Below are 14,370 nucleotides of genomic sequence, written 5' to 3' on the forward strand. Positions count from 1 at the left end.
ATGCATACCGATCGCGGCAGCTTGGTAATGCGGCGTGTATGGTCCCTGTTTTTGGAAAAGTCAAGGAAGAAAACTACCGCTAGCCTTATTCGAACTTCGCGCCAATTATTCGAAAAGTATTCGAAAACTTGAGGACATATTCGATTAGTTTCGAATAATTTTGAACATACACTGATTGATTTGTTCGAATAATCAAATACGAGGACATTCGATTCGGTATTCGAAATTTCCGAACATTCGCACGCCCGTACAACTCAGAACTAAACTATTTCCATCCAGATTATACATGCCGTTCCTCTTTTCCTTCGTCGTTCGTGCCGTCTTTGTTGCGAGGTGAGCAATATGAATATATATCCCGGTTTGGCAGGCGTCAAAGTCGGGCCACTTGGTCCCGACATTCGTGTAAAATTTGTGGGCCAACCGTTCGCATCAGAACGTTCCGGGCGTTGTCATACGATACAGCGTTTTGTACAACATAGACTCTCTGCCTAGCTAGCGTCAGGGCTTGCAACCAGCGGCCTAGATACCCCAAATTTCCCGCCTTTACGAATCTTCATATGAACGTTATGGCTCAACTGTTTGACACAGTGTGTTTGGGATGGTGGCATACGATTTCGCATTTCGTGCAGCATAAATTTACTAGTTAAGTTAGGACTTAGCTGGCGGCCGGGGTTCGGTCCCTTCCTCAGCATCGGCTCATTTTTTTTCGATGTGTTCCTTGTACTTTCCTAAAACGCTTGTCAATAATTTAGATAGGGTAAAAAGAATATATTTTCAATGTAATAAATACCATGCTTAAAAAAAGCTGTGGCGATGGCGTGGTGGTCTCAAGCAGCGGCCAGCGGAACTGGTTTTTTAGCGCCACCGCGGGTTAAGATTGAGCTCCCTCAGCTACCAAGTTTATTTCTTTCGTGTCTTGCCCCAGTGTTGTACCGGTTTTCCGCTGCAGTGAGCCGCTGATGCTGCTGCTTAAAATAAAACTTTATGCAGGCCTCTTGAAAATCAAACGGGTCTCTGAAATGCAGCATTTGGGCTGAATAATGGTAATCACAAACTCCCAAAGTCTGGAGTGAACGATTCCTGTGGTTGCCATTATAGTGCCTTAGCGCTTCCACTTCGCCGAAAAAAGTTGTCTGTCTGTCCGAAGCCTACTTAGCAGGTGGGCCACCTTGGTTACGTGACGTTGTGACGTCATCACAAGCGGTCCACCGGATTGTGAGCAAGCTGCCCACCGTGGCAGTTCAATTAATTATTAGTTGCGAGAGATTCCTCGGGGTCAACATGGGTCTCACAAGCCCCACCGATGGCAGCACCTGCCATCGCAAGGAAGTAGCGCGTAGCACCTCTGCTCAGGAGCGAAATCAGGCCTCCCAGAGATCTGTGAATGTAGACAATGACCAGTTCTACCGCAGTATATGCCTAAAATAATGCAATATCACGCAAACTTACATAATATGATATATCAACAAAAGTAAGCCAGTTCAGGTCAAGCAAAAGCATAAAAAGTCAACAAAAAGCATGAAAAAGCAGATCCGAAGGTGCTAGCGCACGATAATTCGTGGTTAACCCCTGGCTAAAGTGTCCGTGATTTTTTTGCTTGCACGTCTACGCATTGCCCAAACGCTGAGTGTCAATTCCATACCATGCATGCAAGAAATATAATTCGTAAAATCAGGAGCGCGATTACGTGGTCACACGTCTCACCAGGGACGGAAATAAACCGAGATGCTCCAGTTATTTGGAGAGCAGTACAACTTATTTCTTTTTTGGCACGGCGCACAATGCAAGGTGGAGCGAGCGATAATTCAGACCAAGGTTGTTAAGCTGCTGCTTTATTTCCATTGCAACACTATACTGGTTGGCTTCGCCCACCACATTGCGGCACCGCTTTCCTATATCGCGATTCCAGCGAAAAATAGAAAGAGGCTACGACTGTAATGAACTACTCACAGTGTGAATGAAAAACCTCCACACCAACGCCGCCAACTGGCTTTGATTTGACAGTAGAATTTCGCAGACGCACTTTTGCGCTGCATCCAATTCCTTGAAATCTCACTGAGGTAACATCGGACTTCGCTTCAGGAAACAAGGATTATAACTTGGGAATTCAACAACCTTACTAGGCATAATTTTTACATGTTTTACTCCACACTCTGATCATTTAACAGACTCCGGGTTGATAATGAAAATGTTGACTGCGGTACTACGGTTCCCGCCGGACCGGCAGCCACCCGCACGGCCCGGCCAGTGCCCCCTTGTTAGCGCACTGTGAAGGGTGTTTCACCTAAGACTTTACATAGATTCTAAAAAAAAACCTTTATGAGTTAAAAGAGCGCTTTTTTCAGCATAGCATTGACAGCGGTGTATTGCATCGCGACGACGAAGAAGGCGTGCGGCACCCTGCGTTTAGTGTTCACTTCGTGTACCTCCAGACTGCAGAAACTACGTCTCCCCCGGGAACCTTCACCCTAAGAAACAGCGTTTTAAAACGGGCACTCATAATGGGTTGCACAGACAAAAAAAGTTAGCCCTGAGTACGTTGCGGGTCGCCACTCTGTCCCTCGGACAGTGAATCTTGCCCTCCCTCACCCTCACCTCATCATAACTTTCCTCCCTCGCCCTCACCTCACCATGTCTTCCCTCCCTCGCCCTCACTTCACAATGTCTTTCCTCCCTCACCCTCGTCCTCACGAATATTCACGCGCCCATCCTCTCTCACCCTCACCTCACCGAGTGAAATCCTCATGAGGTGAGGGTGAGGACGCCCTCGTGAGGGCTCGCCTTCGTGAGGATGCCCATCTTCTGCTCGTGATCACTCATTAATTTAGCTGCCACCTGCCTTCCGTCGGCTGCAGCTTGCGGGGCGCTCCTCCGAAGTTATCCGAGCTTACTCGGGTTAGTTCGGAGCACAACAAAAGATAAAAAGGTTCTTCCTCGGGATTGTAACAAAAGAACTGTAGCGCGACCAAGACGAACACAAGACAGAGGCACACAGGACTAGCACACAGGACTAGCTCTGTCTTGTGTTCGTCTTGGTCGCGCTACAGTTCTTTTGTTACAGTATGCACCATCTAGCCCAACAAAAAGTTCTTCTAATTCCTCGGGATTGATACGTCTGGAATTATGCTGTCCCAATAAAAGGACAGCAGCTGCGACCTCAGCGTGCACTGCTTTTTCGGCTTGTTGTTTTGTTTTTCCGGCTGTCAGCAGAGGAGTTACTGACTGAGTTCCCTCACACCGAGCGCTTCGCTTCCGTGCTTCAGTCTGCTAGAGAGAGAAACACCCCACCCAGGCTCACGAGTCTGGTCCTTCGAGTCTCCGCTAGGGAGCGGTGCGCGGTATCGCTGCGTTCATATCGTCTTTAGACCTCTCCGTCCGCAACAGCGCCCCTGGTAATAAAAATCCTATAGACAGTCTATAGACAATCTATATAGACTTACGGCCATGCACTTTTGGTAGACTTTTGTCTATAGACTATGAGTAGACAAAAAGAAATATCTATAGGAAGGCAATAGAGGCTAAAAAGTGTATAGACTGTCTATAGACCATTTTTGTAAGGGCAGTTCTTTTTTTCTCATCACGCAGACGATGGGGGAACTCGGAGTAGCCGACACGCAATTCACGTTAGCGGATGGCTGCTACAAAGACCTTGCTACATTGTGGGCCACTACAGGTGCTTGGAAGACTCGCAAAAGAGCTCATTTAGACAAACGCTTACAGTGCGTAGTGATGAGATGTTGTGAGAAATCTCTGTTTGGAAATTTAGCGGTATTTATTCCTGTTGGGGCAATAAAAAAAAGGGAACGTTTTTTTTCTAATTTTTCAAGTTTTTTTTTCTTTTCAAGCGCTCATACGCCCTTATGACACTGCTGCTGCGATGGCAAGTCGGAGCCCACATGGCTACCATGCGGCGCAATGCTAGGTTGCAACCGCCGCGCCAAGGTAAACCGACCGGTCCCTACGACGGGTTCAGCCTTCGATTTGGTTTTATAGCGGTGAAACGCTCGACAAAGGTGCCACACTAGTCGGAGTATCAACTTGGCAACCTCTTCACAGTGCACGTCACGCTTGTGTCGAGCACTCGAGCAGCGCGGCACCCTCCAAATGACACCTCGCTGCTGTGCTAGGTTCTTGTTTGCAAGGAAGCGTACACCTACAAGACAAGTTAAAATTTTGTTAACTGTTTAGCCCTGCTGGGCCATTCTACTTAAGAGTGACGCGGCCTGTACTGGCGGTCTCAAAGTCTCGCGGAAGTCTAAGCCAATTTGATTATTAAAGGTTGCATGCCGAAGCAATTCAATTTGCCAAACGCGATGGTCAGTTCTTTTAATGCAAAAGCATTAGAAGCGCCATGACGGCAAAAACTTTCGTTTATGTGTGTAGCCTCCACCTGCAGTTTGTGGTAGGTAGCGCTTAGGGCGAGTTCCCGCTCTCCTGCTATAACACCGGCTAGAACAAAACGCCGGCTCTAATAAAGCACCGGCGATAGCAACTTGGTTAGGAGACTTGAGTGACAGGCTATAGTGCGAAGTTAGAAGTGACGGTGGGCACAGTTCACGTTCGAAGCTGCAGAAAGATAGCGCATAGGAAGCGAAGGCACAGGACAATGCTGTCTCATTTACTCCGGCTCTAGATATGATCAGCCTTGGGTTGTTTTTTTTTTCATAAATGCGGCGGCCGGTGTTGCACAGGCGGGGTAAACTGAGCTACTCTTCGCGTTTTCTCCGACTCCTTTCAAGAACCATAAACGGATAGTTTCGGGCAGAGCAAAGTACTGGTGCATGTAGTACAGATGAGTGTGTGTCAGCAACTTCACTTTGTGTAAGCTCCAACCGACCATTTGCTGTCACACCGCGGGGAATGTTATGCGTGAGAAAACGTCAGTCGTGGCCTCCTAGTGGATTTTTTTTTCTGCACAATGTCTCATTTTGAAGGCGCCGGCGAAACACAGACCACTCAAGAAATGTTGACGTTTCGGCTGCCGCCCGGGAGCCTTGTTCCCAATTTCATCAAGAACTTTTCTTCAGCGGTCGGTGGTTCGCCTTCACCCTTGTGTCCATCATGAGAGTTTTTGTCAAACGCTCGAACTCATTGCCTTAATTTATAAAAATTATTTACCACGTCTCATGCCACACCACACCAACGGACGACATGCATACTTAGTGTGCTTGTGCAGCCATGCCTTCTCTTCGTTCTTTTGTAAATGACGCTGTGTTGTACAATGCCCCGCCTCTCGAAGTGGCCGATGGCACCTTCACGCACCACTAGCCTCTGCACAGAACATCGGTATCTCGCACTCGCCCTACTACCGCAAGATTTTTTCACAATCCCCCAGTTCCGGTCAGAAGACGTGGCTCCACATCGCGGGCAGCGGGATCAAGCGCGCTTGCCAAGCAAGCTTGCGGCGGCAGAGCGTGTACAAGGAGCACTTGGCTGCCCGTCGGTTCGTGGCCTGGTCGGTTTAAATATCCTCCCCCGTAACTGTGACCTCGGTGCTAGTAGCAACGTGTGTTTCCGGCTCTGGCACCATATGCGCTCAAGACTGATGGTGAGGAAGGCGAGGAAAAATAAAAATCATCTTGCCGTCGTACGTAGAATGCATTGCAGGAAACATGTAGCGTACTTTAGAATAGATGGTCGGCCGCTTGTGTTCACCGAGCTGCAGGGCGCACATGGTCTCCCTGGCTGCCTTCGCGCCTTCAAGAGCCTCCTCCGCTATCAGCTGCTTTTTTCAGCTGGGTGGCCTTCATTCTCCGCTTTTGGTGCTGGGCAGCTTTGATCAGCGTCACTCGCTGATTTCGCTTTCTGACGAGCCACTGCGATTTCTAGCTCGTTAGCACTAGGATACCAGTTAGTACACACCGCTGGCTGATTCGAAAGCACAAAGCTGCTCTTTTGGTGCCGGCTTGGTTTGAATCCCTCTCTTAAATTCTCGGCAAATTGAGGAGAATATCACTCGGAGACCACGATGAACATGAAGCCGAACGTGAGGGTGAACTTACCCGATATGTTCACAAACTTCCTTTCGGAATAGTTTTCAGCGCAATTGGTTCCAGCGGCGGTTCAACTTCGTTTCCTGATGGCTTAGGGCACTTGACTGTCGCTGCAGCCTCTGGCGTTGCATGTTATACTGAGTTGCGTCGCCCGAAGAAAATCCAAACAATTCTGTCAGCTTGTTTTTGGCTCTAAATTTGCACAGAGGTTTTGCTTTCCCTTTTGGGTGGGGTGCTTGCCTGAACCGGTGCGAATTCATCGAAAGCCCGCCGCCGATGCCGGACCAAAAGACGCTTTTGCACCACTTGTACCAGCAGCGCCATCTCTCGCCCCTGAAGGCCTTCATTCTTTCACTCTAATTCATTCATCGCCCTTCATTTCGAAGGATGGCCACGCTCGTCTGCCTTTAGTCATTCTCCTGACGACGACAGCTGTCGCTGCCAGTACGCCTGTTAGGAAACCGTCCTTTTTTATCTGACATCGCCGCATACAAAAAGAACTTTAGAATAATTCGTATTGATTGAGGCAAGTACAAGACCTAAACGCAGAATACGAACACTTACCGCCAGTGCACCCTCTGAGCTCAATTTGAGTGCGAACACGGCAGTGGTGTGGCCGAGAGAATGTTTGTTAGATTTTCTTTGAGCGAAGCAAAACTCAACAGGTGGTATAGAGCCTCTAGCGCTGTGTGTTGGTAATCATCTTCCTCTTTCATTTCATCCGAGGGAGACTTAATAACAAATGCAAAATCGCCGCAGGTTGTCGGGAACCTCATGCTGAAGGTGGTGTGCATCGTGGCGATTATCCTGACGGTGAGCACCCTAGGGAACTTCATCTTTCAGTGGAACCGGCTTCCCGAATGGTTCTCACCATTGCCCAACGCCACCTCAATGGCGGCGGCACTCTCTGTGGTCTCGCAGTAGCGGCCTGATTCCACCACGAAACTGGACCGCTCCATGAAGCAGTTACCTGTACTTGCTGCATTAAAGAGCCTACGCGACACTTTCTTCTCAAGCTTCTTTTTCTTCGCAGTTTTCTTGCGGTCGGGACCAGAATGCATTCGTTCGGTCGGTCGTTTTCAATTGAGAATGGCTGCTACCGCATTATTGTTGCTATCTATCTAGGCTCCGAAGCGGGGGGTGAAAATCGAAGCCGGCGAAAATAACCACCGTAGCCGCCAAGCTGAGCAGGTACAAAATTGCATGTAGGGTGTCGTGGGGGGGATCTTACAAGCAATAGTAGTGAAAAATTGTAAACCACCCACAATTGAAAACGCGCACTTACTGGTCAACTTTCTTTTTTTCCCAATGAAGATGTGTGTACGGAGGCACCATCAGCTTTAACTCAAGCGAGAACACAGAGGTGTTAGCTGCCGGGGAATAAATGCGCCGGGGCCACTTCCACGCTTCGGTCTTTACGCGAAAATAAAATGCACTGCCTCGAGTAAAATTCCATTTCCACAGGCTTCTTAGAGTTTCACACGTTCTTGTTTCGCAGGTTCGCCACAAAGGGACATGAAATTTGAACCCAGTGCCATAAAAAAATCGTGTCTCAGAATAAGACCAGCTGTTGTGACGAAGGACATTCAGTTCCACGACATTCGATGCGCCCGTGTATGTAAAGCTGTCAATCTATCTCTGCATACATACTAAAACCGCCGGCGCATGCAGTGACTGTGTGGTATCCCGCTTCACCTGCCATACCGTTATCTGAGCTAAGGACGAGCATGTAGGCTGTGCGGAACCTGCTGTGCCTCGCTCCAACCCTATAACAGACGTGCAGTCGTAGCTGTTACCATCATTCTGAAGAAGGGAGAGTTGGACGAGTTCAAATACTTGACTGGGTAGCGCATAAGGAAGGGAGGACATTAGCGCCTATTCTCTCTCATTCTAGGTGGTGTAGTTAAAGAGCACCCGTAGCAGCCTTCCTGGTATTACAAGGCTGCCATTAACTCTGCAATTGCTCCGACGGGCACGTTGCAGCGCCAACTCGCGTGCAGCTCATGCAAGTAGGCACCGCTGGAACATAGCGCGCAACACGAGGCGATGAAGAGCAGCCTGTTGTGAGCAAGGCTCACATCTTTAGAATATCGCAGTCTGTATAGGCAGCCAGCACAGCCATTGTGTCCTCGTGGTGCGGGGATTCGCCAAGCACGCTCTCATTGTAGTAGCTGCGCCACCCTCGAAGCCGCTTGCCGTGAAGCTGGCGGTAGTAGAGGCTCCTGAGGATCTTGTCAGGGATGAAGCCCATCAGGTCCAAGGTGGCGTCGGCCATCCAACCGACCTCGCTAGTCGCGCGAAGGCCAAAGTTCTGCGTCATCGCCTCCCGTCTATCGGCCTTTTTATTTGATTGCATTTATTTCCACTTGTACCATACAACTTACCAAACAATGTTTGAACCCATAGCCAGAGGCTATTGTGGGGCTCAAAACAAATTACATGTAGGCAAAGACACGGTTATTGAGTGAAAATGAGTAGCACAAAAACATCGGCAAAAAAACAAAACCACTGTGCAAAGATTACATAGATTATTGTGCATGTTATTTTTGCACTCAACAAAATGCAACCAAAGCAACAAAGCACAACAGACACTAACACAAAACAATCGTCACGTTGGTCACGTAAGTTGCATAAAGTAAGTTTTTAATATTTTACAAGTTTCCTGTGATTGTTTTAGGTCTGGCGGTAAACTGTTCAAACCTTGGTTCCTGCAAACTGTACCAGCAGTTCCCTATAGGTATTATTTGGAGGGAGATTAAAGTGCTGTAGGTGAGGTTCCTCGCGGGCCGAGAAAATGAACGAAACAAAGAGGCATTAAAGGGATGGTTATATTTCGCTGTTTTTTGTACACAGACCGTTATTTTTTATGTCCGTAAAAGATCAAACGGCAAGTTACTTAACTTATTTAGAATACACTTCAAGGGCCCCAGATATGAGGTATTACATGAGGAATAGCTGTACAACATCCGGGCAGTATATTAGTTAATACATCCGTAAATTATTTTGTCGATATAACTTTTAAAATGTCGTGAACTGGAGTGGAGCACGGCAGCCGGAGAAAGATTATTCCAGTTTTTTTTTTTTCAGTCAGAATGAAAAATGAGAAAAGATGCGCAGCAGTATGGGCAGGCAGTGGATAAACACTTTTGCTGTGGCTGACACGTTGCGAAGTCCGGTGAGGGGGAAGGATGGCAGAGCTGGATAGCTGTCAATGATAAAATTTGTGAAAAAGACAAATTCGAGAAAATTTACGCCGATAAACTAGAAGTGGCAGGTTAGCTTGAGACTTTAGATGAGATACGCTAGTAACGTAGCTGTAATCAGAGGAAATAAAGCGAGCGGCTCGATTTTGTACTGATTCGAGAGTGTTTGCAAGGTATGATTGATGAGGGCCCCAAATAGCGCATGCGTGCTCTAATTTTGGTCGAACGAGCGTTAGATATGCCACACAGTTTACAGAGGGGGAGGCAAGTTTAGACGACGGCGAAGGAAGCCAAGGCATCGGTTAGCATCGTTTATTACTGCCGAAATGTGGTCATTCCATGAAAGGTCGCTGGTTATTTTGGTTCGGTTTGGTTTACGTGGGTTTAACGCCCCAAGGCGACTCAGGCTATGAGGGATTCCGTAGTGAAGGGCTCCGGATAATTTCGACCACCTGGGGCTCTTTAACGTGCACTGACATCGCGCAGTACACGGGCCTCTAGAATTTCGCCGCCATCGAAATTCGACCGCCGCGACCCGGATCGAAACCGCGTCTTTCGGGTGAGCAGCCAAGCGCCATAAACACTGAGCCACCACGGCGGCTGCTGGTTAGTTTAATGCCTAAGTATTTGTTGGATGGAACACAGGAGATTACTGAACCAAAAATTGTGTAATTGGGCAGTGGATAGGAGTGTTTTCTATGGAAAGATATTACGGATGTTTTATTAGTGCTCATAGATATTAACCATTTGTTACACCAGGCTTCAATGTGATTTAGATCATTTTGTAATGCGGCTATATCGGTATTACTACGGATGGGGCGACATGTTAGGCAGTCATCTGCGAACGAGCGAGTTTTAGACGATATGTTATTCGAGAAATCGTTGATGTACAAAAGGAAGAGTGAGGGGCCAAGAACACTACCTTGAGGAACACCGGAGACGACACGGGACATTTGCGGCGAACACTTGTTGGCATATACTAATTGCTCACGGTAGGTGAGAAAGGAATGGTTCCAAGTTAGAACTGAAGGCATGGGCGTCCGGATGGGAGGACAAGAGGGGGCGGCTGCACCCCCCCCCCTCCCCCCCCAGAAATTTGAACAATAATTTTTTTCGCTCGAGCTAAAAAGTTGATTAGCACACTCAGGTTTCTCGTATCCATAGAAGCGCCATTCAGGGTTGCGAGCAAACTTTGCACTCCGCACACTATGACGTAATCTTGCTGGTAATGGCACGGCAGTGAAATAATGACAGGCAGAAGATAGCGAACAATTCTGAGAGGAACGCTTGAGCTTTTCTACCTTGAACTTCAAGATTACTCAGTATTATCGCGAGAACTTCCGCTTTCTCATAAATGGCGGGCTACATTTAGGAAAAAGTCTAGACCACCACAGTTAGTAAAAAAAGTGTGACACCTTCCTCTGACGTCACATTTGCTTGTAGACAGTCCTTGCGAAGTGACGAAATTTCGACCACCCTCCACCCAAAATCAAGCCTATATAAATCCGCCCCTCAAAAATCTTGTACGCTTGTAGTGTACTCAAAGCCGAGGCCATGAATTAAGATAGGACCACATAATTATTTTCGTCCCAGACAAATGCAACCGGTACTAAATTTTGTGGATGGCTGCCTATTAAAATAGGATAGTCAATTAAATAAAGTTTTTTATTAATGGAAGAGTGTAATTCGTAGGAGCTTATGCTTTGCTTCATTTTCAGGTTATGAAAGCAATTGTCAAACGCTTCGGGCGAATTTATACAGTGTAAACATCCAGGGAGCCGCACTGCCATGAAAACGGCATGTTATGACGGTACACAAGTTGACACTTTTCAAAGACGAACTACGGGGAGCTGCCGCGGTGGCTTAGTGGTTATGGCGCTCGGCTGCTGACCCGAAAGACGCGGGTTCGATCCCGGCCGCGGAGGTCGAATTTCTATGGATGCGAAATTCTAGAGGCCCGTGTGCTGTGCGATGTCAGTGCACGTTAAAGAACCCCAGGCGGTCGAAATTTGCGGAGCCCTCCACTACGGCGTCTCTCATAGCCGAAGTCGCTTTGGGACGTTAAACCCCCATAAACCGTAAACCGAACTACGGGGGCAGCACTTGAGCTCCACACACCGCGCAGCATGCAAATCATCCATTCGCCTCCGAACGGGTCCTGTCGTGCCAAGCCTATACACCCGTTAGCAACGGGTGGCTGGTGAGTCACAGTGACGAATGGGTAATAAAGAAAACTTCCTAACAAAATATTGTAGCTATGCGTAGAATGCATGACGGGCACAATATAAGAGATTTAGTTGCAACGTAGAGCTAGTCGAATATTATATTTACTATAGGAACAGTGATAAAAGGTCTGGGACAAACATATTGCACTTATGTTCATATTTGTGACTCCAATATTGTAATAAAGTTTAGAGGACTATATTAGGACAATGATCATTTGGAACATTACAGTAATGTTTTGGCACAACATATAACATTGTATGACAATTTTTAACAATAAGTTAACATTAAAAATTCACCATATAAAAATAATGTTTTCTCTCAATGTTGAACTAATGCTTTCTTTATAATACATAATGTTATTAATAATGTTCAACAATAATGTAACATTAAAACGCGGCATTTCATGTTCCTGCCATTATTCTAATGTTCGGTGTGACCCGCGACCCATCCACCTCGTATGAACGCTATTGCAATCGAGCGCCTTTACATGGCGTCCTTTCCGTGCGTATATGTTTTTTCTGTGAGTGCCTCAATTACATTTTGCGACCGGAGCCTCGGCGCGGTGGTTCAGCGGGTAGTGCTCTCGACTGCTGAGCCCGAGTACGCGGGATCGATCCCGGCCGATGTGGTCGCGTTTCGATGGAGGCGAAATGCAGAAGGCGCCCATGTACTGTGCGATGCCAGTGCACGGTAAAGAGACCCAGGTGGTCGACATTATCCGGAGCTCTCTACTATTGCGTCCCTCATAGCCTAAGTAGTTTGGGACTTTAAACCTCATAAAAACACACAAAACAAATTTTACAACCGGAGTGGCGAGTGTTCTTTCCCCTCGGAAGTCGCGCAGCGTTCCTTTCACCCCCAAAGTGCGCACCCGGGGACATTGCGGCAAGTAATCCCTTGCACGTGTGCGCGCCTGTCCTTGTTTGTGCTTCGGTATTTTTAAGTGGCCGGTTGTCAACGGAGCTGAGAACAATCGAGACAGCGGACGAGAGAGCGAGGAGCGGCGAGTAGTATGTGCGGTTGCTCGACTGGTCGGATGCGCGAGCAAGATCGAGCGAGGTGTATGAAGCTGCGAGCATGCATTTATCCTGTAAATAAGTTTTCGTTGCATATATAGTCAATTTTTGTTTCCATCGTATGCGTTCAACTGCTTTTCCAATCAATGTGTATATATTTTCTAACACTATCAACCACGACGAACTCCATAGCCAGCTTTGTCTCGCGCGGTCCCGAATGATGGACATCCGACGCTTCTTCAAGCGTCAGCGGTTTTCTGACGAAGCGTTATCCAACAGCGCCCCTGAAGACTCTGGTGGGACATGTGACAATGGTGTATCATTTGACCCGAGTGATGCAAGCTTTCGTTATCGGACAGTAGCTGATGTCGTCGACTACATGGAAGGAACACCGCCAACAGTGAGCTCAAGTCACGCAGTAAGCCGAGACGATTCCCTTTCTCATTGCTTGGGATTTAAGTCCGGAGACAACAGCAAGAAAACAACTTGCCTCCAGAATACGACTTAAGAGAATTTCTAGGCAAAGCTGCACTCACTGCCATCCCGGACTTTTTTGAAGTTACGTCTTCTTACTAAGCCATGGTCGCCAAATGTTACATACTACTTTAAGAATGATGCAACACCTGGGAAGAGTTCTTTTCGCCACCAATGCTGGGAAATAACGCCTCTTGGCTCGGGTGCTCAGCGACAGCGAAAGGCGCCCTTTGTCGTTTTTTGCGTCACTTATGCTCCGCGTGTTCACCGGGATACTCAAGGTAGTTTTATCGTGCGCGCTTTCAGTAACTACAAAAAAATGCACGAGGCGTGCAGGGATCACGTAGAATCCCAATGGCACCAGGAGGCAATGACGGCCTCACAGAACTTTATGGATGTGATTAAAAGCAAGCAGCTACCCGTTGTACAGCAGCTGAACAGAGCACTGCATGAGCTAGTTGAAAGGAATCATGAGAAACTAATTTCCAATAGTTTCCGCCATTGTCTTATGCGCGGCGCATGACTTGCCAATTCGCGGCAAGCAGTCCGATAGTGGAGTCTTCAGTGATATCCTTGACTTTCGGGTAGAGGCTGGAGATACTCGACTACAGGAGCACTTCGCTTCTTCTGCTGGCAATGCTAAGTACACTTCTGTCCGCGTCCAGAACGAGATCATCACAATCTGTGGCGACATCCTGAGAGAGCGGGTAGTTGCCGAAGCTAACACAGCATTTGCTTTTTCCGTTCTTGCTGAAGAAACTGCATATATTTCAGAAAAAGAGCTGATGTCTATAGGCGTTCGCTTTATTGACGAGGCGGGAGCCGAAGTGTGCGTTCGAGAGCAATTTTGGGGATTTGTATAGGTGGATCAATTAAACTGCGCTTGCATCGCCGCTGCAATCTTGAAGCTTTTGACAAATGCCGGGCTGATTCTTTCGAACCTCGATGGACAGGGGTACGATGGATGCTCTACAATGGCTCGAAAAGAAGCTGGAGGGAACAAAATAATACAGAAACAGTTCTCGAAGACACTATTTTTACACTGCGCAAGTTACAAACTAAATCTTGTCATCAACAATTTGAACGACGTCTCTGAAATTCGAAACACAGTTGGGATAATCAAACAAACCATTAACTTCTTCCGCGAGGACGTGCTCCGGAAGAAATTTGTGCCCAGCATTCCGATGCTGTGTGAGTCAAGATGGTCTGCAAAATACAAGTCTATTAGGATATCCTCTCAGCATTACGTGGCCATAGTCGAAGCACTCGAGGAGCTCGCGTCAACGGAATCATGCTCTAATGCTGCAAATAGACAACGAGCTCACATCCTCTACTGCGCAACAACAAGCTCATCTTTCATCGTCTGCTTGCGCATTGTAGCGAAATAGCGCTCAGCTCGAACCAGTTACGGACGTTCTGCAAGGTGTATCTATGGGCTTCCATTCTGAGCATGACCAC

General features: G+C 47.6%; 1 protein-coding gene across 2 annotated transcripts in view; it reads left to right on the forward strand.

The window, feature by feature from the left end:
- The window catches only part of LOC144116285 (uncharacterized), a 284,670-nt gene extending 277,683 nt beyond the window's left edge, over positions 1-6,987 (forward strand). For both annotated transcript variants that reach the window (XM_077651022.1, XM_077651023.1), the window contains one exon: positions 6,753-6,987. In XM_077651022.1, coding sequence (XP_077507148.1) covers positions 6,753-6,917 — 165 coding nt within the window. In that variant the 3' untranslated portion in view covers positions 6,918-6,987. The remainder of the gene's footprint in view (positions 1-6,752) is intronic.
- The last annotated feature ends 7,383 nt before the right edge of the window (positions 6,988-14,370 follow it).

The sequence above is a fragment of the Amblyomma americanum genome, chromosome 1 (assembly GCF_052857255.1).
Source record: "Amblyomma americanum isolate KBUSLIRL-KWMA chromosome 1, ASM5285725v1, whole genome shotgun sequence".
Taxonomy (NCBI): domain Eukaryota; kingdom Metazoa; phylum Arthropoda; class Arachnida; order Ixodida; family Ixodidae; genus Amblyomma; species Amblyomma americanum.